The sequence below is a fragment of the Nipponia nippon genome, unplaced genomic scaffold (assembly GCF_047370975.1).
Source record: "Nipponia nippon isolate SJK-2023a ecotype South Korea unplaced genomic scaffold, ASM4737097v1 scaffold_4, whole genome shotgun sequence".
NCBI lineage: Eukaryota > Metazoa > Chordata > Aves > Pelecaniformes > Threskiornithidae > Nipponia > Nipponia nippon.
The window spans coordinates 47,691,804-47,717,568 of NW_028262358.1; the positions used below are offsets into that span (position 1 = coordinate 47,691,804).

The 25,765-nt window shown below is 39.1% G+C and overlaps 1 protein-coding gene across 6 annotated transcripts in view; it reads right to left on the bottom strand.

The window, feature by feature from the left end:
• SMOC2 (SPARC related modular calcium binding 2) overlaps positions 1-25,765 on the bottom strand; it is a 147,620-nt gene that overhangs the window by 90,687 nt on the left and 31,168 nt on the right. For all 6 annotated transcript variants that reach the window (XM_087774960.1, XM_087774959.1, XM_087774957.1 and 3 more), the window contains exon 2: positions 11,560-11,731. In XM_087774960.1, coding sequence (XP_087631086.1) covers positions 11,560-11,731 — 172 coding nt within the window. The remainder of the gene's footprint in view (positions 1-11,559; positions 11,732-25,765) is intronic.

Below are 25,765 nucleotides of genomic sequence, written 5' to 3' on the forward strand. Positions count from 1 at the left end.
ACCAAAATACTACCAAGGGGAGTAACTATGACACAGAGATGCAGTCCAAACTTGACAGAAGAAATGTAATAGGGTGGTCAAGATAAAAAGACATATAAAAACATTCTTCCTCAGAATACTAATGAACATTAGATTATTAATTCAGGGGAGCTAAATTATTTCCAAATAAAACACCACTGAAGCCAAAAGAAATTATAATATTTTTAAAAATAAATTTGTAAGATTACACCATCTGAGCATCTGCCTCTGTGTCCTGGTCGCAATACCTTCTAAATCTACTACACGATTTCAAGCAAATTTTCCAAAGGAGAAGAAGAATTCAAGAAATTTAAGTGCTAGACATTTATGAAAATAACAGCTGAAAAAGGACGACAAAATTAATTCTTGCCATGACTGGGAGAAAGACTGAAACATGAGCATACATCAAAATATCAGACACGAGATAGATGTAGGGAGACCCTGCAGCTCCTAACAGGCAAAAGTCAGTGATGGGTGAAATCCTAATCCATAGGGAAACAAACCTTGCACATGGCCATTGCTCATGCTCAGTGAAGCCAAATCTGGGACTCACTGTGCAAAGTCCTGTGAGTGCACCCAGACAATTCTAGTCTATGGGCCCCTCTGTGCACCTTGCACAAGTGTAACTAACTCATGAAGACGACTCGCATGAGTCTCAAATTCAGGATGAGTCTAGGATGTCTAGGCTTAAGCGTCTTGCCAGAAGGAGGTTTATAGGAATATTGACATCTAAGGGGATACCAGTAAAGTCTCTCACATACAGATTCAACTTTCCTTTTCATCTAGAACAGGAATCATTCAGATCAGGAGAGACTGATTATTTTAAAAGGAAGACCAAGAACGAAAGGTGGTGGGACTTACCCAGTAGCCCTGTGCTGATTAATCAGCCCACAGCTTTGATTTTGATCATCAAGGACCCTGACCAAAGCAGGACAAACTCTTTTGGGGTGAACGGCCTCACACTGGTGACAAACAACCTGAGAGCAGAGGGGACTCCAAGTCTGCAAGGTGTTGGAAGGATGAAAAGCACTGTGCAACACTGTGCATCACTGGAACAAGTCAGCCTTGTTTCATTGTTCTTATACTAGATTTCTAGCTCAAAAAAAAAAAAAAAAAGCTTTTTTTTTTTTAAATCTGTTTTTGTTTAAACTTTTGGAACCATCTAGCGGAAAAATAAGGGCCTTGAAACTGTTACTGGTTTCTGACTATAATTCCCACTATACTTTATTTCTCTCCCTAGCTTAAGTACTAATAAGGGAGCCAGCAGGCTCAAGCGAGAATCTGGTATATGACCTGGTGAAAAGACCATTTGGTTCTAAGACCTGTAAAAAGATGGCTGAAATGAGGTCATATTTGCCTATACTCAGACAATGGGAAAACTAATTTTGCAGATATGTATGCCCAGCTGTAGTTCTGAATTATGTCAATGACTGTCGCAGTGAGACTTTATCCTCTCAACTCCAGGTAAATGGGCTTTTACATTGCAGAAGCTTTCTGGGAAAAAAATTCTCCTGGCATAGAAACTGAGCATGAAGATGCATGAGTTTACCTTAAATTAGCTCACTTGGACTGTATTAGTTGTCAAACTGGGTTGGTACAGGGCTCAATGCATTTTAGCACAGTATGTCGGACAGTGTGTTGATTGTACCACTGTGACTTAGCACCAGGACTGCAAAGGTAGCTAGAGGTTTAAGATGACAAATACATCTTGGAGTGTATAACTGAAGACAAAAATGGGTGCATGGGAGTGGACAGAAATACACAGAACTGAGGAGATTACAGAGTTGTAGCTGTTTGGGCAGCAGGTCTTTCTGAATTGTGCTGGTGACAATTCTGGCTTCCAGACGAGACCAGTTTCTGGAAGGCACAGGTGAAATATAAAGCCATCTTAATTCTGTGCTAAGCCTCTATATGCAACAGGGAAGACTTTCACCTATGAAGTGAAGTGACACTGGTACACCACTGCAGGATCCAGAACCAGATACTGTCATGCATGACACTGTAGAGTACAGGAGTTTCTGCAATAGCAGTGAAGTCAATAGCAAATTGCAGTACCTAAAGAAATTCTGGAAACAGAATGAGCTTCACAAACAGCAGAGGACTGACTTGGAACTAACCTCATTTTATGCCTTATTTCCAACAGTACAGCACTGAAAACACTGAGCTTGGGGAAAAAAAGAAACATCCATCAACTTCAACTCTGCTGGCTAATCCTTGAATAATATATCACACAGAGAGAAGTTTATTACTGCAAAGTAGAAGTTTATCTTTAAAACAATGACACAAACTCATCAAGGGTGTAAACACCATCTCTGAAGTGACATTTAATACAACTGAATTTACAGCAACTTTGGGGCTCCACAGGGAGATCTAACCCAGATTGTCTCATGGAAAAGTATACAGCTTGCCAAAAGAATAGATAAATCTCCTGCAAAGATTTTGATTTAGTTCATCCGGTATTTCTTGGTTTGCTATGTATTTCAGTAAGAATAAAAGTACCTTTCCCAGTCCCAATACACTGAGCAGACTTCGCTTGCTTTCAAAGAGATTACTGTGTGTGACACGGGCTTGTTATGTATTTATGCATAAAATATACTTCATAGCTTATTTCGTTATTTTATTATAGATGGAATAACCCGCTGAACAGATCAGAAACATTTACCACTTTCTTAAAACTACTCATAAAGTGGTTAAACTTAATCGTTTGAAGAAAAAGTTCCCTCGAGGGCTTTCCACAGATACTTAGCCGTTCTTACACTAAAGAGAAAGCTTTTCTATAGTCACATAGATGCGAACAAGCAGACCTAGTATAGACACACATAATCCAAATACATCTCACTGTTTCTCTGTAGGTTTCCCTTATTGCCCCTCCATTATGCCAGAATACCTATATAAACTTACTTGCCCTTAAATTTCGAAATATACAGTGCAACAAGCTGTTTGAAGTTAGCTATCCACCTGAGCACTTTACTGAATTGTCCTAACAGTGAACCAGAGTTTTTTTTCTACTTCTGTGTTTCTTTCCCACTGCTATACCCTTTTGCTAACTGGTAGCAATATGATAAAAGTCAAATAGTCTTGATTTGTAGTTAGTTTAGCATAAAAAATGTTTTATTCAGAGCACAAGACACCATTTGGTTTATATGGTATAAACTACTCATAACATGAAAATTTTCTACGATATTTGACCTAGGTCAATGTATATTCCAGAGAACTGATCATGTCTACCAACAAAGCATATAAATAGCTGTGGCCTCTAGTGATAGGAAACACATAGCAAGCCATACATGCTCAAAGTTTCAGTTTCAAAGATGCACAGATTATTAGCCTCCTGGGTAGGAAAGGATGTCAGCACAGACATTTAGCCTGACACAGCCATAAAATAAAGACTTGCTGCTTCGTGACAAGGGCTGGCCGACTCTTTCACTATTTATTTTTATTGCTGCATTCTGGATTCAAACAAAACAGCAGAGCAATCTTAGCCTAAACTCTCCTCTATTGGCATCTAACAGTGGCAGGCAGTGTGGGGTTTCTTTGTTGTTTTCTTTTTTTTTTTCTTTTTTCCACATTTTGCAACCACCCAGCAATTTAGATAGCTAAGCCTTAAGATAAAATAAGGAATGCTGTGCTGGATTCCTTCTTGGCACAATAATATTTCTCTCAATATGCTAACAGTCACATTTTGAGAGATATAGTCTGACTAGAACTGAATCAAATATTTGCAAGAAAATCTAAAGCTACAGCTTTCTGATTTTTTACATACCAAAGGCCAGAGTAGGCTTTCTGAGCAGAAGAGAGATTTTATAAATAGTTTGGAGAAGACTCATATTTGCCAATTTGTAATTCTTGCACTGAAAATCTGAAAAGGCTTGCAGCTATTTGTGGCTCCTAGTCTTCAGTGCAGTATTATTGCTTTAGCAGTAATAGTTTCTACTTCGCTTGCTTTAAGATGTTCATTTTATATTAAACCTGAAACTTAAATTGAAAATACATGAGCAGAAATTAAAAGAAAACTCCACAAAAAAAAAAAGATATTACTTTCATACAATTGCAATAGTGCATATTTGGTTCTAAAAAGGTACCCTTTTTGTACCTAAGAATGTTCTCATATGCCTTGTTTCTGTGCAGTCTGGCTTTGGCAAATTCTGCTTGGACAAATATTATCAAGAAAAATTGAATACTCTAAAAAGAGATAAATTCCACCTGCGGCAAATTGTGAATACTATTGCAGTGTTACTTGTCCTGTGTTCTATGTACCATTAGATACATTTAAAAGAGTAAAGGATATGCCACAAAAAATATTCCAAATGTACTTAAAACTTTATCCACCCCCACTGCATACCTACTAGAAAGTATAATCAGAAGCCAATTGCTCTTGCTCTCAGATACTACATAAATTATAACTTCTGTATGTAGATACCTTTTGTTCACCGAGATGCTGAATATTTAGTTTCTCAAATTAACGCTATTACTACAGTGGCTTGCTACATAATAGCTCGACACATAACATAAATAAAGACTCAAAACCAAAATGAGGTTGGGGCTGAACAGTGTTTGTATCAGGATTGCCAGCATTACAGTCTGGACACTTGCAGTCATCCCACAGATTAAATGCAGGGTCTACAGTGAGAAAATATGTCTGAAAAAGGAGGAGACAGCTCCTAGATAAAAGTATTTTAAGATAAAAATATGCCTTATAACCAATTTTTTCCCAGAAAGTTTATTTTCAAAAAAAACTAAACTGGTACCACTGCTCAATACATTTTCATTTTAACACATTTTTTTCCCAAATAATAAAAAAACTTGCACCCCTCTCTTTTTTTCTTTTTCCTCATAAAATATGAGGAAAAAAAGACAAGGGAGAGGAGAAAAACAAGAGGTGATAAGGAGAGCGAAAACTGTTCTGCTTTCAATCTGCAGACTGTGCAAGCTCTCAGTGTGTGTTCAGGTTTATTTTATAGACTGACACCTTGTTCCAGTCCCACTTTCACTCATTTCAGTTAGGAAAAGAACCAAACCTACTCACTATGTCTTTCTCTCTCCAAATGAAACATCTCGGGAGCATGTTCTGCCTCCCAAACGCAGCCTGCTCAGGCACTGCGACCACATGGAGCACATGTTGAGCTCACACCTGGATTGCAAGCAAACCTGAGCTTGAGGGCAGCCTCCGAGAGAATACAGGATAAGGCGTGCACTCAGAAACCATGTCCAGCATTTACAACCCAGTTCTTTAGCTAAGAAGCAACAGTAATGTTTCCCAAAAGGATGCTTAGATACATGAATTATGTGACCAAGATTAATTTACGAGCCCAAAACAACTACTGCCCAGCAATGTACTCCTTTCTCTTCACAAAGGGAAAATCATATTAGCATGTTTATACAAGGATAGAAAGATACCTTATTTCATATAATTTCAAATTATTGAAGCATGTCCTTAATTCATTCATTAACTCACTGTAGTAATAGTTCAAATGAGTGTAACTTTTCACTATTGCTGAAAGCCCCATTTTAATGAAACAAATGCTGGATGTTTCTCTCTTTAAGGAAAGTAAATAGCAAATAGTCAAATACCTCTTTGTGGGAAATTCCACTCATAGTTTGATGTGCTTCAGTTCTTTATGTGAATTGTGAGAATGAAGATAGTACCTTTTGTTATGTCTATGATAGCCAATAAAAGAATGGCATTTTTAAACATCCATGCTCTTTAAGATACCATAAATGAATTAAGCTAAACATAAGCTATCTAGGGTTTCCAAAGGAAAAAGGGGATCTACATAGTTATAGAATAATAATGACACTACTGCGTGTGATAGCTATCCCTGGTGTGGTCACAAAGCAGCGAGGCCCTGCTGGGGCCACCTCTGCAAATACTGAATACATACTCTGAGTGCCAGCCAGACTAAATGCCAAGCCACTCACAAATTAAATATCACTCTGTGTAAAGCTCCTTACATTGCCATTCTGAGTATGGACCGCTCAGAGATGTGTCCCAAGTCCAGTTTAACAGTTCACTGTAAACCCATGTTGCTGCTAAATGATGACGGTGAAGTAAGGAAACGTGATGCGAGTTGGCAGTTGCAATTTTACAGTGACCAATAGTTTGTATCAAACCTCCAGCCATTAGAGAAGTCTTATTTTAGTGAAGTATTGGTAGAGAAGCCAAGAAATCCAAGCACCTCAGCTAGGATATTTCAAGAACTCTATGTTACAGCAGAGGTATGCTGGCAGGACTGTACATGTGAATTTGTTTTTCCATCAATCACAATGTCAGAATACCAAATATTATTACTGAGCCACTTGCTTAATACATTCAGAATATTAGTCTCCAATGCCCCAATTATGGGCCTGGTACATTCTCTTAAAAAAAAAAAACCAAACAAAACAACTGAGAAAGGGAACAAGCATTCTTAATGTTATTTAAGGAACAAGAAGAGAAAAAGAAAAAAAGGGTATTTTTGAGTGCATTATCCTTCAATGCTTGCAGACCACTTTCAGGGCAAACTTCAGTTAAACCAACAGGAGTTCCTCTTAGCTAACTCTAAGAGGGACATCTCCATGGGAGACAGAGGCTTTGTTGTTCAGGTGAAACATTCCCAGTAGCCACAGACATCCAAAAATCAATCACAGGATGCTCTTCAGCTTCCTCCTGACAAGTTGCCTAAATCTTGGCAAATATTCATATAAAGAGCTTAAATGCTTAAAGAAAGTTCAAACCCCAGATGAACTACAGTGCCTCCTGTTCCCATTCACCCTTACACCATTAGCAAAACTGCAAATTGAACTGCTGCTGGCCACTAGTCACAGTTCGCTTGATGGTCCATTAGAGAGAAAAACTGCGGTCCCTCCACTAGACACTCCTGTGACAGATATTGCTCACTTTGAACAAGATGTAATCAGCTAGCAGGCTTTCTACACTTGAGGTCTGAAGTTGGAGTTATTTACTGTCATGGGAAACTACTTCAAAAGCCTAATGTTGAAAACTGCTACGGGAATTAACTAGTGTAGGCATAGCCTCTGTGTCTTTCTGACCAGCTTAAAAGCAATCATATTGCTTTTCCACTTCTTGTATGTTCTGTTTCTTTGGCTATGCTGGGCCAGATTTACTGTGAAGTGCGCGTGCGCGTGTGTGTAGTGGATCCTTGTCACAGATAATACTTTAACTGTCCCCCTAACACAAATAATATTTCTAAGCTGTGTACATACATTTATTTATTAGATTCATAATCTTATTGCACAGTAAACGTCTGTGTCAAGCAAGTGGCAAATCTCCAGAACTTCAGAGTTTAGATTTTTTTTGGAAAAGTATCCAAAAATGTGGATACGCTTCATCTACAGTGTACGCAGATTATTTGAGATCTTTGAAACTGCAAAAGCAGCCTGGAAATTTTACAAGATTGTAAATTCTTATAGCATTTCCAAGCTTAGCAATGGATTCCAGCACTGCCTGGAAGTGAACTGCAAAAAAAAGAGAAATATTATAAAACTTCGTAAGGATGTCAAAAAAGCCCACTATCAGAACAGTCTATTTTGATGCTTATATTGTCAAAGGTGAGTTGTTTTACAGAACCGAGAGGAAGGTTCAGGGTTTGTTCATTTTTGGTTTTGTTAAAGCTGTTTCAGTCTCTGCTACAGCCATCAGGAACTAGAAGGACAGGAGTGCGAGAAAAGAAAAATGTATAAATACTGCCACTGTTTTCTGTTATTTTAGCTTTAAGATCCAGACCCTAACAATGGTTTCTTTTGCAATGCTAAAGAATTACCTGAGCTGACCACTGTTGCTGTGAACAAACCTTGAATTAAGAAAGGAAAGCAAGCATATTTAAAGCAAACTATCCCTTCGTAATTTTAACATTTAAATGATCAAAAGCAAATAGAGCCAACAAGTGTTGAGAATAGGTGAAGAGGAGAAAAGATAGTCAATCCAAATTTGGTTTTCTCAAGAAAAAAAGACACAGAGAAAGCAGCCATCCGTCTGGTGGTGGTTCAAGCTCCCTTATGGATGTAAAAAGAAATCACAGTTCTGAATATATAAACAAGAACTGACGGACTCAAAATTATTCCAAAAGGTTGTCAACATAAACTGTCAAGGTGTTCAGAATTCTAGTGAATAGACTGAACCAAACAAAAACCTTTATCAACACATATCTTTATCAATGATCTGAACAAGGGGATCAAGTGCACCCTCAGTAAGTTTACAGATGACAAGTTGGGCAGGAGTGTTGATCTGCTGGGGGCTGTAGGAAGGCTCTACAGAGGGATCTGGACAGGCTGGATCGATGGGCTGAGGCCAATTCTATGAGGTTCAACAAGGCTAAGTGCCGGGTCCTGCACTTGGCTCACAACAACCCCAGGCAGTGCTACGGGCTTGGGGAAGAGTGGCCGGAAAGCTGCCTGGCAGAAAAGGACCTGGGGGTGCTGGTCAACAGCGGGCTAAATATGAGCCTGCAATATGCCCAGGTGGCCAAGAAGGCCAATAGCATCCTGGCTTGTATCAGAAATAGTGTGGCCAGCAGGACCAGGGAGATGATAGTGCCCCTGTACTTAGCACTGGTGAGGCTGCATCTCAAGTACTGTGTTCAGTTTTGGGCCCCTCCCTACAAGAAAGGCATTGAGGTGCTGGAGCATGTCCAAAGAAGGGCAATGAAAGCTGGTGAAGGGTCTAGAGAACAAGTCTTATGAGGAACAGCTGAGGGAGCTGGGGTTGTTTAGTTTGGAGAAGAGGAGGCTGAGGGGAGACCTTATTGCTCTCTACAACTACCTGAAAGGAGGTTCTGGCAAGGTGGGTGTTGGTCTCTTCTCCCCAGTAACAAGCGATAGGACAAGAGGAAATGGCCTCAAGTTGTGCCAGGGGGAGGTTTAGATTGGATACTAGGAAAAATTTCTTCACTGAAACGGTAGTCAGGCACTGGAACAGGCTGCCCAGGGAAGTGGTTGAGTCTCCATCCCTGGAGATATTTAAAAGACATGTAGATGTGGTGCTTAGGGACATAGTTTAGTGGTGGACTTGGCAGTGCTAGGGTAATGGTTGGACTTGACGATCTTAATGGTCTTTTCCAACCTAAACGATTCTATGATTCTATGAAAAATAGAATGGTCACAATGTTTTCAACTAATTAAAATGGTACCTGGAAGTATTTAATTTTCAGATAAGATTTTTGTGAGGTGAACAGGGATTTTTACCTGAGAAGACAACAGGAGGAGACAGATACAAACTTAAGACTGCCTTTTCTGATCAATGATGGATGAGTATCAGACACAGATTTAAAGTTGTGAATCCTATACCAGGAATCATCTCTTTTCTCCATTCATAACTTCCACGTGCAACCATGCATGTTTCTTTCACTTTTTCCTGCATTAGCAACCTCAAAACTTGCTTTAAAACCAATGTTTTAATGGAGGGGTGGGGTTGGGGTGGGTATCTGGTTTTTTTAGGGGGACACATGAACACTTCCAAGAGGATTTGCTTTCATTCCAACACGGAATGAAAACAAATTCTGAAACCTTGAAAGTTGCCCTGAAATGGAACCATCACTTTTTGGTTAGCCCTACTAAAACAACCCTCTGCTCTTTGGTCAAGCATCACCTGCAACAACAAATTTCACCACTCAAAAGCAACAGGCTCAAAAGAGGTCTTAATCTGAGGACTTGCTTAGCTCTTTCAGAAGAATGTTTGATGGGACTATCAAAAGTAGCTCTAGCAATGCTAAAACTGAAACTGCAGCTAGGCCAACAAATTGTTTTTTTCTTCTCTAAAACTTGTTTTTACAGCTTGAAATATTTCTGATGATTGCAACCATGGGTAGGAATAAAGACATTGGTCATTTCAAAATTTAAGAGTGCTTTGACTGAATAAGACAGACTATGAAAATGTTAAATTAAAAGAGCGCTGGTCTCTTGCTGATATTGACCAAGTATATTATTGGCAATCATGTGCCTATTGCCAAGCAAAGGAAAAAATATTGAAACATTAGAGTGATGTTTGCATTCATTTAATTGAAAGATCAAAAGTATTTGATTGATGAGGGTATGATGTGTATTTGCTATTAGCAATATTTAAGCTGCCTAAGGTGTCTAATTCCAAGTCTGCAATTGTACTGACACACTACTCATTAATAAATAAACAGCAAATGAGCACTTCTCCAAATAGTAGCTGTTGTCCACAGAAAAATTTGCCAGTGTTGCTGGGGACACCTTCGGTAGGGCAATTCAGTGCATCTTTATGGAAAAAAATTCTTGCAGATGACATTGTCAATATGGTAAGAGGAAAAAAAAATTAAAGAAAAACATTCTGTAAAACTAATTTCCATAAAAGTGTGTAGTGCTGTAATGTATAAAATGAACAAATACGAAGGGTACAATAATTCTCTCTGTCATTCATGAATGTAACAAAAGCTTTGGCTCAGGTAGCTTCATTATGTTATCCTTGTTCACAGAAGTAAACAGATCCATCAGGTAACACAATGGCTTATTATGAAAGTGGTGAAGAATGAGCGTAGTGTTTCATCTAGGCAGAAGATGAGACAGAATGTCTCTTTGAAGCAATCTTGATGCTTCAGAGGTTTCCTGGAGCTAACAGAGAGAAATGATGTGGAAAATTGCCTCCTAGAGGTTGCATTGGGATGGTCCCTGCGGTTTTCTTCCCCCCTGCCCCTATCTTTTGGAGAGAGAGAAAGGGAAAGTAAATCTGTATGACCATTGCTATTCTTACATTTTAAAAGATTATTGTGTTGGGAATCACCCTACATTTCAGTAAGCAGTTATGTCACATGGCAACCACATTCTCTAGCACCAAGCTACTCTAAAAGTGAAAAGATTTAACTGTGAATATAAGTATTGGAACTGAAGTGCTAGGGTTGCATGTTGCACAGTTTCTCTAAACAGCGGTTGGAAGTAAAAGAGTGGATGATGTAGGTAGCAATGGCCTGTGAGGGCTCTAAGCATTACAAACCATTTCACTGAATTTCAGAATTACACTATTTGAGGGTTTACACAACTTTCAGTTATGTAAAAAAAAAAAAAAATCCTACAATTTCTACATACTTGTGTTGGGGGATTACATTTTAGAATAAATCAAAACAACAGTAACCAGTCAGATCTTTTTCCTTTTTTTTTTTTTTTTTTTCTTTTTTTTCCCCCTCTAACTAAATGATTGCCCTTAGGAATGACAAGACTGAATTTGACCATCTGTAACTCAAAATACCAAACTGCAGTAGATAAGAAGCCTCAGGAGATAACAACTGAGAGTTACTTTGAGCCTGACAATGATGCAGTCCTTCAGAACAAGGACCTAACCCTACGGTTTCCTTAATAGTGACTTATTATACTGTAAATGGGTGGGGGAGTCATATTTTTGCTGATGGATAAAGAATAATTTATCTTTATGTAGCCTATTGTTATAGAATTAACAGGATGGATTTCAACCTACTTGCTTTTAGACAACTCTTCAAGTACAGCACTTCTAGTTCTCAATACATAGATATTTTCAAAACTATTTAAAGTCTATTATTTTTCATTATGGTCAAGAGAAACTGATTTGCTCACCTTTGCAGTTGCCCCGATAAGCTATTTCCAGCTGAGGGTCTTTGCATTTTGCTCGCTGAAATTCACACCGGGACAGAAAAGTTCTTCCATCAGATGCGCAGAGCGATTTCTGAGGGGAACCTGCACAGTCCAGGCTGCATTCTCTGTCTTTGTCTTGGTCCACTCTCAAAAACTACAAAAAACAAATTAATGCTGTAGGAATGCTATTCCCATGTGAAAAATCCTCTGTGATTCCCTTCCCCATGGAACACATACATTTGTATTCACCAAAACTGAAAAGAAAGCTCTGTCTTTTTAGCCTAATCAAATAATAGTTTATTCATCATATCTGGGATTATTCAGCTGCTGCTTTGAAATGGTAGTGATTGCAACATTTCTGTGACATACACTAAATCCACTATCACAGTTAGGAAATCTCTGAATCTCTTTCAACCGTTATGCAGCTGAAAACAGCAGCTTAGAATCTTTAGAGCAAAACTGGTGACAGCAGAAACATTCTTCACAACAAAAATGAGACAGCAATGGAAACTTGTCTATTTTATTAGCTATGCACTAACTAGCCTACAATAACAAGCTGAAAAGTCTGGTTTAAGATCCAACTGGGATTTTTAACATCAATATTCATCTAAAATTGTAACCATAATATCTCCAATAGCCTCAGTGCAAGAGGTCTGAAGAGAAAATGAGCAACATTAGGAGAACCTTATGAAGCACCTTATGAAACACAACAGATCATTTATTCTTGCAGTGCCTGTACTCAAAATCTAAAGACTCCTCAACAAAACAGGGATTTCAGATATGTTTTATAGAAATATTTGTATTTGTCCATATGTTTGCCTGTAAAAATACATGCCAAGATTGAAGAGGGAAATGTTATAACTTGCACTTTTTCCAGTGAGACCATTCTTATAACATGCATGATGGAGTCTCAGCTGCCGTTCCAAAGTGCCCCACCATGGACAAGCAGAAAACACAAAACCTGAACCAGGCTGTGTGTTGTGTGCAAAAGAGTCTTGAGCCAAATATTTTTTTTTAATTTGTTACCAACCAATAAAAATTTGACTGCTGTTTTGACCATGTTCTGAGCCCTGGCATGGGTTGCCCATGGCTCCCAACCCTCAGCGGTGTCCCTGCCCCAGCACAGGCTGCCCATGGGCCACAGCCCCTGGGGGTTGTCCTTGCATTAGTGTGGGTCACCTGTGGGCTACAGTATTTTTTTTCTGGACCGGCACAGGGCAGTTCGTGTCCTTCTCTCACACTGGAGAGCCCTGCAAGGCCCGTGCTACTTAAACCCTGTCAGTTCTGCCCATTGCACCACACATTCTCCCTTTATCAGAAATTCAATCTCATCTCCTCCAGAATACAGTGAGTGGGTATAGGCTGACAGAAGTAATTTAGGTCATTCCCACTACGGATTTCAATAGATGCTCCCCATTCTAGTTCTGCCATGAAGCCACGCTGAACCTGGTCTAACTGTTCATCCCTCTACCCTCAAGACTGCAGGCACGGCTGATGAGTTTGGCATCATCCTTGGCACTGTGAAAAGCAGGAGCTGCTCACCCTAAAACATGCTGCCAAAAAACTAATTGGTTCTGATGCTGCTGCATGCCAGCGAAAACCAAAGGCAGTACTTTATTTTCTGAGCTCCTGACAAGCAGGGACTAGGAAGGAGGTGAACTCAGTTCTCAGACGAATTTCTCTATCATTTTGCTGTTTCTGAACAAGCACAAAATTAAGCAGGGCATATTGCTACCAGGAGATAATCATTCTCCTAAGCATTAGGAGGCACCTGAGAAAAGGCCTTCATCCAGCTGAAGCACTGGTTTCATTGGTGCTACTTCTTCATCATAAACCTCAGGTACAGAAAATTTTTAACTTCAGATTAGAAACTGAGACTACTAGGAGAAAAATTTCAAAAAAAAAAAAAGAGGACAAAGAGTAGTATTTGAGCAGGAAAGAGTAGTACGAGCTAAAAAATTCAAAAAACATTTGCTACATATAGTTTCCCTGCATTTTATTAAGAAAAAAAAAAAATGTATAAAGAGAGTCATAAATCTCTGTAATCTTCATACTTAAGCTGTGGTCTATTTGCATTTCCTATCACTTAATGTGAGGAAATACAGATGCCTTTCTGGAGATTATGCCTGAAAATAGAGAGACAGTCTCAAAGGTATCACTTTTAAACAATAGTCATGTGGTTGAATTTTGACCAGAATTTTTATGTTTTAGTGGCACAGTAACATAAAAAGGAATGCTTCCTTTTCCTGATGTTTCTGAACAATTTTTCATTTTTAACAATAATTAGCTTCAGAAGCAAATTACTCACAAATTACACACACACCCCAAACCTTTATTCCTGGAATTTAGCTATAGAGCTCCAGAAGTGGGGAAGAGATGTTTCTTCCCCCCTTCCCTTCGGTGCTATTTTGCAGATCCTTTTTGCTGACAGAAATTAATAATTAGCTGAGCTGAGTGGGAAGGGAGAAAAACTGAAGTCATCGCCCTTTACCGAAAAATGAGCAATAGTGAAGACAGGGTTCCAGGACTCTGACCAGTCTCCAAATTATGTTGGTATCCAGGGCCTGACCAGGTGCCCTGATGAGCTGCAGCATGAGGGGGCCCAGTGAGGTCCTCCAAGCCTCCCCTTCTTGCCTGGGAGGCATCTGCAGGACTCCAGGTTTAGGCCTAGCTAGGACTGTGAAAAGGACTTTTCAAGGAAAAATGGACCACATGGGGCCTCTGGCAGAAAAATTGGACCCAGTTCTGTGCTCTGCCTCAGACTTCCCCTGTGGATTTGGTGATGGCAAGTCCAGTGATCTCCTTCTTCCTATTTTGTGAAGTAAGGATCTGAGTACAGCCTTTCTGTGTGTATAAGACTACCCCTCTATAATGTCTAGGCATCTCGCCACCCTTAGTTTATCCTCAGCAACATCCCTGTTGAGCAGAGAATTATTTTTCAAAAGCACAGGAAGGCTTCGTGACCCACAGAAAATCATGTGGTAGATCAGAGAACTGAACCCAGGCATCAGAAAAAAATCACATAGAGCAACAGTCTAGCCTCTGTCTCATTTTTCTCCCAGATTTTCCTCATCTTTTCTGTTTTGAGTTGTTGCAGGAGTTAAGATGGGTATGCCTGATCGCAGTGGACAAACCACAGTAACACAGTGGACAGAAAATCCCCTCAATTGTCTGAGGAACAAAATCCACTCCCTTGAGAGCGTGATAGATCACAGATAAAGCTATATTTTAAAGGGCATTTATCCAAAGAGTTTTATTTAAGTATTTTATTATTTCAAAGCCTCAGAGGGAATTAGGGTAAATTATGGGTTCAAGGATATTCAAGCAACCTGGAAAAGCAGAGGATGAAGACATACCCCAGAGACAAAACCACTTGAATAGCTTGTTCGTTAGCCAAACCTCACTGGAGAATTTGGGTTGTACATTTAAACAATTTCCACCAAGCTAGTGTAACTGAGGGATTTAAGAGCAGGAAGGACAAAAAGGCAAGCAACTGCGAGAAAAGATAGCATACAAGAGAGACTAGCAAATGTACTTATAAGAAAAAGATAGAAAGTATGTCACTGACATTTGGAAAATACTCCATTGTCACCTTCACTACAGCAGCCTAAGATGATACAAGTCCGAACCTGCATTGCTTACTCACATGCAGCCAACGAATTGATAAATATGTCAAAACTAATAAAAATGCTGAAATAAGCAAGGGCTATGGGACTTCTCATGGGATTTGGTATTTGTTTAAACAGGAACAAGCTGAGTCAGTGACACAAAAACTGGGATCATACTGATGCACATCTTAGAGTTGTACTTTACTGTGAAAATATTCCTTTTGATTAAAATAGCACAGTTTAGAGAGAGAGAAAGATGGTTCTAGATGGACCAGAAGGTGACTCACCCTGAATACTGGCTCATCTATTTCTGTCTTTAAGTTCATTTAACAAACAAATCTGTTATTGTACAAACATGTGATTCACTGAAAGACAAACTTAAAACAGCATTTTTGTTGAATGCTGGTAGCAACTGAGATGAAGCCGACAATAGTTGACCAACCTGAGGTGGAACTATTTTGAACAACCAGCAAAAACTGGACAATTATGGTTAAACCCTATTAAAAAGCAAACCACTTTTAACAGAGAGGTGTTCCTGCCCCTAATAACACAGAAACCAGCCTAGTCAAGTTTCAGAAAATTGTTTTCAACTACAAATTCAAACTACAAATGCTACAGATTAACAGGCATGACTCCTCAACTGGAGTTGCTTTAACTTATCTTCTGCTTTACATTTTAATATTCTAAAAAAATTTTACAGCCTTCAATTTATTTCAGCCTTTCCAAAGCATTATATTTTACAACACCCAATTTCCAAGGGGCCTACTATTCTATACTAGGCACTGCTTTAAATTCTCATGTAGTATTTCTGAGAAGAAAGAATGATAATGGGACTATATCATAAAAAATCTTGATGATTAAGTTTACCTCAGTTAATAAAACCAAAAGTCACTATGAACTGTGGGTGCCACTTGAAATATATAAGCATTGATAAAATATTATTTACTGTCATGTGTTTCAGGCATCACAGAATTCCAGTATTTTCCTTCACGGTCCAACACACCAAAGGCTCTTAATACTGGTTGAAATGTGCTCCCCTGTAGCAGCAGTGGTTCCAGTGATCTTCAACTTATAGAGCCCTTCAATTTCCACTGGACCTATATACCCTCCACTGACACTAGGTATTTAAACATACTGACAACAGGGTTTTATTCTGTTCCTTTTTGTGGACCCCTTATAACTGATACACAGAATTTTCCTCTGACCAAGTGAAAACTACTGCTTCAGAATCTAAAATGAAGTTTAAGCCTGCTTGCAAAACAGGAGAATAACACCTCATCTTGGGGGGCTGAGGGCCAAAAAGGTCTGAAAAACTAGCAGAAGAGAAAAGATGGATGCTAGACATCACTGTTTTGTTTGGAAAAGCCTAGTGCAGACTATAGCTTTGAAAGGCAATTTCTTTATCCTGCATCTGGTTACTGTAATATGTTGAATAGTATGGTCTGACTTCCCTGCTGCTGGCATGGGAGGTCTGCGAACAAACTATGGAGCAGTGCACTCTAAAGTGTCTCTGTGCTTAGGGCTTTGTACTGCTGAAAAATGTGCTGATTTACGGTGATTTATGTAGCCATGCTGTTTCTGTCTGATAGCTGCCTGAAGGGCAGATGTGGAAAACTCCAAGCTAGGAATATGTTGTTCCCTCCAGCCTCGTCCACAATGGGAAAATGAGTTACACAATAGTAATACATACATGTGTGCTTGTACACATATATGTGTATACATGTACATGTGTATATATGTTCACACACACCATTGTGTATATATATCCACACGTGCAGACTATAATATATAAAGTCATATTCCCATGTATATTTCAGACAAAGGCAATGATGTTTAAATATCAACATGCTACAGTCTGCCTTAGAGAGCACTCTAACCAGCAAGTCTGTCTCAGTTAATCTGCTTTATTAAAACACCATTCATTTTTTCAATATTTATTTCATCGCTCTTCTGCCAAGGAATGAAGGAGAAGGTACATTTACAGAACAAACCCTACTCTCATCCCAATGCCACAGAAAAACATTCAACCCTAGCACTGAAATGTATGGAAAACCTAGGTTCTCCTTATCCCTATTATTGAGTTATTTAGGACAGTACCAGAAGATAGCCTTCAAAATGACAACTCTGTATACAAACTGCTGTACTTAACCTATATTTAAGAGATTAGTTCACCTTGCACTGTCCCACTGAAGCAAAACAATCCTTCATGGCTGTTCCAGGACAAGCCCAGAGCTGCCTACTTCAAATTGTGACCTCCTTTGTCCAGACATACAGGACATCACCATTAAGGTTAAGATTGCATGGAAGAATTTACACAGAAAGCCATCACACACAGAACTAATCAGACACTATTCAGATGAGCTAGAATGTGCCCATTCCTGCTACTATAGTGGGCAAGGCCATTTGCACTTACAACAAAGAACTTCATCAAAACATTTCTGCATCCTTCCTCAATGGTAAAGGTTGTTGGTGTAAATCAGAATCTTCCCATTATATTCTACTACCAGACAAGTGAGCAGACTACTGACTTCAATGAGGTTATCTCAGACATCTAAAAATGAACATTTGTTCTTGAAAGTTCATTTATCCCTGTTCACACAAAAAATTAGTATTCCAGCCACAATACTGCAGCACTCTCCAGGGCAGCAAGCCATGATCATTATTTCATAATGTGGAGCTAGTTGCACAGACTAGAGAAACTAGAAATTGGCATCTTTAGGGTAAGAGTCACCTGACTTAGGATAAGATGGATCACATCCTAGAAATATCCCTTCCCCTTTATGAACTGGAGAGTCTGATCAACTAGCTCTCCTGTAAATGGCTGAAGTCCTATGACATTAGCCCAGCCCACAGCATCAAAGAAAAACAAAGGGGAAGAAAGATGCAAAGTCCCAGGTTCCAGATGACTAAAACAGAGGTGGGCTCTAGGTTTCAAACAGAGCTTTATCAAAGGTCTCCAGTAGGTGTCTGCGCATATTTAGGGGGACACAGGAGGGAGAACTGTCTCTAACGCCTGCTGAGACATTGTTTTATTGAAAAGGACCCTGCTAAACCTCTGAACACAGAGACACACACCCCTGTGCCTCATCGTATTTCGTGAAACTGTTCATGTGTAACTTATGACATCAGACCTCTTTCCATGCAAACTTTAGCAAGGATGGTTGAAAGAAACAGCTAGAGTATGCAATTTCACTGAGTGTGAAGGCGGGGGTTGGGTTTGTTGGGTTTTTTGTTGGGTTTTGTTGTCATTGTGGTGGTGTTTGGTGTTTTTTTTAATCACTCTTTGGTCAGTAGCCAAAGTCAGCTCCAAATTACCTATCAATTAGGACAGTGTTGTGCTTCACTTCCTCAGTGCCTGGAGTACAGTGGAGCTCTTGGAGACTCACTGACAAAACTACAGTATCATCTTGTTACAAGCAGCACAGAAAATTGACTATTAAACAGGGCTGTGCTTTGATTGATATGTTTTGCTTTGGCATGTTATTTTTTTAAATGTTTATTGCTTTAACAGGTATTTTAAGTGACCTCTACTTTGCTGTATTGATGGCAGGGCTGAATGTCAGCCCATCCATCACTTCTTTTTACTGCTGCTTCACAAATGACTAAAAAAGGCAAAACATCTCAGTTGTGCAACCATATAAACTAGGAAGGACTGAGTTGAAATTGAAGCAAACAATGCCACACGTTCTTTCCCACCTTGAAGAAAGGATGGCCATCAATTTATTACATATGCAATCCCAAATTTCATCATTACCACATCACAAAAATGTTCCTCCCAACGTCTCACCAACTTAAAGAGATTTCAGGTGACTTGGTGGCTCAACAGTATTTCAGTATTTCTAATCTACTATGAAGGAATTATTTTGGGGGATGGGGAGGCGGGGAACCACAACCATTTTAGAGAAGGGCTGGGAGGCAACAAGGGAATGGACTCTGTAAGGGGTTCAAAAGTGCCAGCTGAGCAGATATTTCTTCTATTTATTACAATTTTGATCAAAAATTAACTGAATTGCTTTGGTCTCTGGAGGCATAGGGGAAGTTACATCAAAAGAGCATTCTGTGCTGTTTAAGCATCCTGAGTATAGTATACCAGGAAATCTGATGAAACACTACAAGAACACGGGGTCCAAATCTTCTCTTTTTTCTCTCAATTTGGCTTTGTCTTGAAAAGAAACTTAAAGATAGTGCAATCATACCTCTTGAAGGGCTATTCTGTTGAATAGCTTAATTCTAGGATCCGGTTCCATCCCTACTAAGGTAAATACACAGACTTCAATAGGAGCAGGCTTGGGCTCCTATTGAGTAGCACTCAGCCCTGGTGAACTACCCTTTCAGAAGGACCTTTCACTGATTCATTTGAATGCTCCTACAGTATAGTCTTTGGAAGCACAAAGTACTCATTCCAAATGAGTCATGCCAGAAGCCGCAAAGTCTAAGCATCAGAAACAATGTATGAACGATTTGTTGGCATTGACCCCATACATCTAAAAATGAACTAATGGTCTTAATTTTCAAAACACGATAACGACTGTCAGTGACACTAACACACCCATTATCTGACTACATTCATTCACTTCCAAGATTAGGAGAGTCCTCCATATTTCACGAAACCACTCATTTTTGCAAACTGAGCCTAGTATATTCACTATAGATGAAAACAGCCCACACATTTAATACTGTAGGTATTTAGAAGTAATAAAAGTGCACCACAGTAGGGACAAATAGACTGCAACTTTTTTTGGTTTTCTTCCAAAAAATAGTTTACCTGGCTTTTCAGGGATCAAAAAAAAAAAAAAAAATCTTCCTGTGATTTTTATTCCTGTTATTTATTATGTTAAACTCTAGTTATGCTATTATGTTAAACTCTAGTTTAACATAAACAGCTGGTTTCTTTCATTTTGCACCATCAAAAAAAGTTAAATGGTATCCAAACTTAGGGTATCAGCTTGCTGCATGTGTTGCCTGAAAATTGTACTGCAGCTTGGGATGGAAAGCATGACAGTCTTAAGTACAGTGCTGAAAGCAGCACTGTTAAAAATGTGGTAAAGAAAAAAAGACAACTTTTATCAGGAAGGTAGTGTCCTTTGTGTGTATGTACAACCGCTAATTAAGAGAGATCTCAGCCTTTTTATTTCTTGAGTAAATATATAATTTTTATTTCTGTGTCCAGTGGCATTACTTCTTTTGGCTTTGGAGTTCAACAGAGTCAAAAAACACCTACGGATAAACAGACCTTGGGTTACCAGAGACAAAACAATCTACCATAAATTTATACTGAAACTCAAATTGAAAAGGTTTCTAATCTGAAGGTATTCTGTTCTGCATGTACTGCAATCCACCAGTTTCTAGATGTGTCATGTGTCCAGTGTTCTGCATTTTTCCTAAGTCGCTGGTAACTTTATGCCCTTCATTCTTGTGGTATTGTTATTCATAATCTTTTCTTTGGCGGGTTGCTGTCATTTATAGTGTTTCTTCTCAGTTGCCAGAAGTCACACAGTGAGAAAATAAACAGAGAAACAGTGGGATGCATTGTCTATGTATTGAATTATCCTCTAGTTTACTTAAGCTTTTCATGAGTACTGACCCAACTTTCAGAATATAAGTGGGCTAGCACAACCATCCTGCTAGCCAGTTTCCTCACACACAGCTAATCTGCCTGGTTGGTGACTTTAATAACCACAGCTACAATTTGGAAAAATAGATACATTTTACTTTTTAATCTTGTTCAAAGGCTGCTCACATGAAAAATATTTTGGCTTCTAAAATGTTGAAAAGCTATTTTAAAAGGCAAATAAAATCTAAGCCAGATCAACATTTCTATATTTGAGGGTTTTATTTTAGGATTAAATAGTATCAACACACCCTTAAAGTGTCTGAGGTAGCTTAAAACAATAAAACTAAGAGCAATGACCTATAACGTAAAATAAGAAGCGCTAGGTTGAACCTCTGTCACAAAGGCCAGAAACCTCCTCATCCACGAGTACAGCACACAGGACATGCAAAACTCTGAAAATGAGCTTCTATATGGTCTCAAACAGTCATCTCCAGGGCGAGGTATTGCCATCCTCATTGTTCCCTGGAATCATGAAAGGGAGACCTCCTTCCCAGCTAACCTCACTGTCTTCCCCCCACATGCCCAAGCAGCCACCAGCTCTCCATACCAGTCCCGCAGCAATTACACTGGGGGATGTTAAGAAGACAACTTCGTAAGAAGCTGTTACCTCAGTGAAAAGGAAATTGTTTACTAAAGGAATAGGGAGACCCCCTCAAAAGCTAAAGTGAAACAGTATTGGATGTTGTGTTAGAGACTTGGAGGGAACAGTCTCCCTTTGTGAGGGACAGAAAGGCTCAGCTAAAAAGGGCTTTTCTATATCTGAGTTTCTATGCAACTCTCTTTAATGCCTATCATGATCAGCAGGCAACTGGCCACTCTCCATATGGCTGGTTGCCTTCTCTTCCTGGGGAACTAAAGAACACGAAGGGCATCTCAAATGACGAAGACACAGTATGAGACAATATCACAACAGAGCATTTCTTTTTATAATTTAAATCAAGTAAGCAACTGATTCATGCAGGGCAGAAACTTGATAAGACATCAAAGGTCTAATCCCCAACCCATAAAACTAACTTGCTGACAATAACTGCAGAGCTCTAACTCTCTTACATTTATCACTGCCATCAGCTTCTTCAGAACAAAGTATTTTGGAAGGAAGGCAGGCAGCTGAGTCTGGGAGGCAGATTTTGCTCTTGTTAAACTGTTGATCTTAAAACAATATGTTGCTAGGTTTAAATACTGTCATCTTTAAAAGGAGAAATCATGCTAAAAGCAAACAGTTAAATAGTACACATTTGGAATATACAAGGGTTTAACAAGCCAGTCTAATGAGAAGAAAGCACTTTCCATAGGGACACAAGAACCTGGCTGCGGTTTTCTCAAACCACTGGCAGTTCTATTTCCTCCCAACTTTGGGGTTTTGTGGAACTCTTGTATGTTTGTTTGTATGTTGGGCAAAAACATTTTTCCTTTAATTTAAACCATTGTTTTCCAAGGAAAAAAGTCATTAGGAAGCCATTTATTTCTAATTATTATGAGGACTTTTGCAAAAGAAAAACCCTTGAATACGAAAAACAAAATTTTGTCTGTATCTAGAAGTGGGTCAACAAACCATAGGGTCAACAAACCATGATCCAAACCAGGCAATTTACCAGAATAAAAAAGAATTTTTCCAAGTTCTGTGTCACATTTTAAGTGGTCTCTGCTTTCTTTGTAGCAGAACATATTTTCCTTGCTGTTCTTTGCCTTCTACACACCAGTTGGCCAGTAGCTTTTAAATCTGTCCTAAAAGATTGCCCAGTAATACCAGAGAATGTTAAAGAATCATCATACTAGCAGTTCAAACCATTAGTCCCTTTCCACTGTAGACCCTTATGTGTGAGATTTCTCAACAGCAAAAGGAATTGTTAGGGATAAGAAACCTGACGGAGGAGAATTTACAGAGTTTCCATTTGAGTTCAGTGAGCAAAGACCCCACCATAGTAGGCACTGTACCAAAAAAATCCCCAAAGAAGCTGTGATGAAAGTCACACATACTGTACTGTGTATGAAGGGTCAACAACAGAAGAGACTACTGCACTCCAGAATTAAAAAAAAAAAAAAAATGCTGTTTCTAAACACAATGGAGCTGAAAATAGACAGATTATATCAGTCGATTGGGATCCTATGAGAAAAATCACCTACATCACAGATTTTTTTGAAATGGGATGCAATCAGAACCAATTTTTACACACTTAAGAAAGCCTAGACACTCTGTATTAATGATAAGAAAACTCTTCCAAGTACTTTGAAAATACAACAGATAAAAAAACCCAGAGCTCTAAAGAACAGGTATTTCATTTTAATTAGACTTTCTTGCACCTCACAAAGTGGAAGAATTGAGATCCAGCAAGTTCCAGCTCTTACCAAGAACTTATCTAAATATCATATTTCTACAACCCAAGAGTGAAGAATTCTGGAGTCCAAAGTCTCTGATGCAATATTTTATTTATGGCTGCTAGTCATACTAGAAAAAATCAGAGAATCTTATCCTCTCAAATGATTTTTGTTGGAAGCATTAATTACTCCACATTACAGATATTGTTTATATGCAGTGGAACTGACCAACAAAATATGGACTGGTGTGCTACCTATGAAATATTTTCCTATTTCACTGTGGAAAATAGCTCCCTGATACAGTTTTGCATAGATTATAGCATTTGGAAGAATATTTAACAGAGCCCATCCCCTTCTAATAGACATACCCATCCCACTAATTCCACATCCTCTTCCTCCCCTGTGTACAAGTTGTTGTCTTTCTTGGAGTCTGGGACCTGGCTCTTGCAAATCATATTTTGTCTTTTGGTGCTTGTGAGCTCAAGCAGAGCAACCGTAGCCACAGCTTTGTTCCTCCGTTGTGTGCAGTGGCCTGGAAAGCCAGGAGCAAGATGGCTAATTTTGACCAAATTTCATTGGCATGGAAAGAAGAAAAGAAATAGTGAAGCCATTTTTTTAAAAAAGCTTAATCTTTGCTCCCTGCCCTCTGTCTCACAGAAAGGAGGAAGGGTGCACACCACAGCAGTTGCTAAGGCATTCTCACATCCCCTTGCGCTGTTGCCTGAGGAAAAGGATCATTAGGTGACTGGCCTAAGGGTAATTGCTCATTGGCCTCCCTTCCCTCTAAGGAGAGGTTGACCAAGCACCTAAGCAGAATTACAAGATGCCCACTACAGGCTACGGATGCTCTCTGTGGGCAGTGTTTGACCACATTAAAAAGCAGTCTGGATAAATAAGACAAATGTCAGTCTAAACATATTCAGCCATGAATATGGCTTGTACTAGATGAACAAGGGGATTTTTCAGGCTCCTTGGCAAATGTAACTCACTGTTTAACTGTTCAGAAACAGAAGAGCAAAGGATTTAGTGTGCCCATATTTACTGCTGGAGAGGCTGTCTTCTAGTTAAGATGCAGGCCTGGGAACCTAAAGAATTTGTCCACTATCAGATCTAGCACAGATTGTTCTTGATACATCGACTAAGTTATTCCTTTGTCATTGCACAGTCTATCACTTGACCTTTTGGATGTCATCCACTAGGCTGATATCCCTAGCCATATCATACAGCACCTGAGGGCCAGGCCTTCATTGTTTATTAAAGTTCCCTGAGGTCCATCACTACTGCAATCTACACCACAGTTCCAGCCACAATTTATTCATTAGTTGACTTGACACATTTGCCATAGGTTTGCTGTCACTGGCTTGGACTCGGGCTCCCAGATAAGAAAGTATGTTCAGTGGTGAAGATGTCTGAGAGAAAGAGGTGCCAAAGTACCACAGATTGCTGATACAAATTATTCCAATTAGTTTGCAGCATTTTCCCATTATTGAGACAGGCCATAGAAAATGGACATACCTTTAAATACTTCTTTTGGATTCACACAATTTAGAAAGTTAAAAATCTAAGTCCTCTGCAGCTGCATTTGGTACCTAAATATACATTCTCCTCACAACTTCCCTCTGAAGAAGAGAAATTCCACTAGCATCAGTTTACAGCCAGTGAATTTAGTCACAGAGATGTGGTGGCTTGTCCAAAGTCACAGAGGAAGTCTGTGGCAATGCTGGGAATTAAACCCAAGACTCCAGAAACTCATTCCTGTTTTTTAACCACATGCATCATCCTTCCAAACGTTCTTTCCTACAAAAAGATTTAGTCATGGCTGAAAAAGGCTCGGCTCATTAACAAAGTAAGGACACAACAAGAGAAACTGTATGAATCCTTCAAAACTGGCATGTGGATTTTCTTGTTAAAAACATTTGAGAATGTTTTATAAACTAAATTATGACCTTCTTTGTTTCCATTAAAAAAATCTTTGCTGAAGGTCATTTTTAATGGGATCTAGGATGATCTTCCAAGGGAAAAGCATGGGCTGAGCTGTTTTGGCTCTGCATGGCATTAATTCTCTCAAGTTTTGAAAAAGCGTGTTACCGATTGGTTTTTCAGCTCTTTGAGAGCAAATCCTGAATTCAAGGTCTCACACAGTTCTCCATTTCTGAGCCTGGAGGAATAGAAGAGAGCAATAACACAGTTTATAAGAGGTATATACCTGCAGTGTTCCTTCCTTAAAAGAACCAGGTCTACCTAAAAAACAAGGCAATATTTGAAGTCAGGACTCCACCCTTCCTACCTACAACGAACTGACTAAATCACAGACAAGTCATTTTAGCTCTTGGTGCTTCTCTAGTCCTCACCCAAAAAATCAGATTATTATTACTTGTCTTCATAAAGCATTTCATAAACCATGAATGAAAAATGCAATATAAGAGCAAAACATTAAGTAAGTGCCAAAGCCACAAGATCAGGCTCTGAATGAAGCCACAGACTTGACTTTCACTTCAGTTCTCTTTGGCTTATTGCTGAGCATGGATAACTTGGATTTTCTATGACAGCTTATCATAGTGTTTTATTTAGTTATGGGGTTTTAGCTTTAGGAACACCTCAGTTTTCAGATACTGCTTTGATGGAACTGTCAGACATGTAGAAACAATGA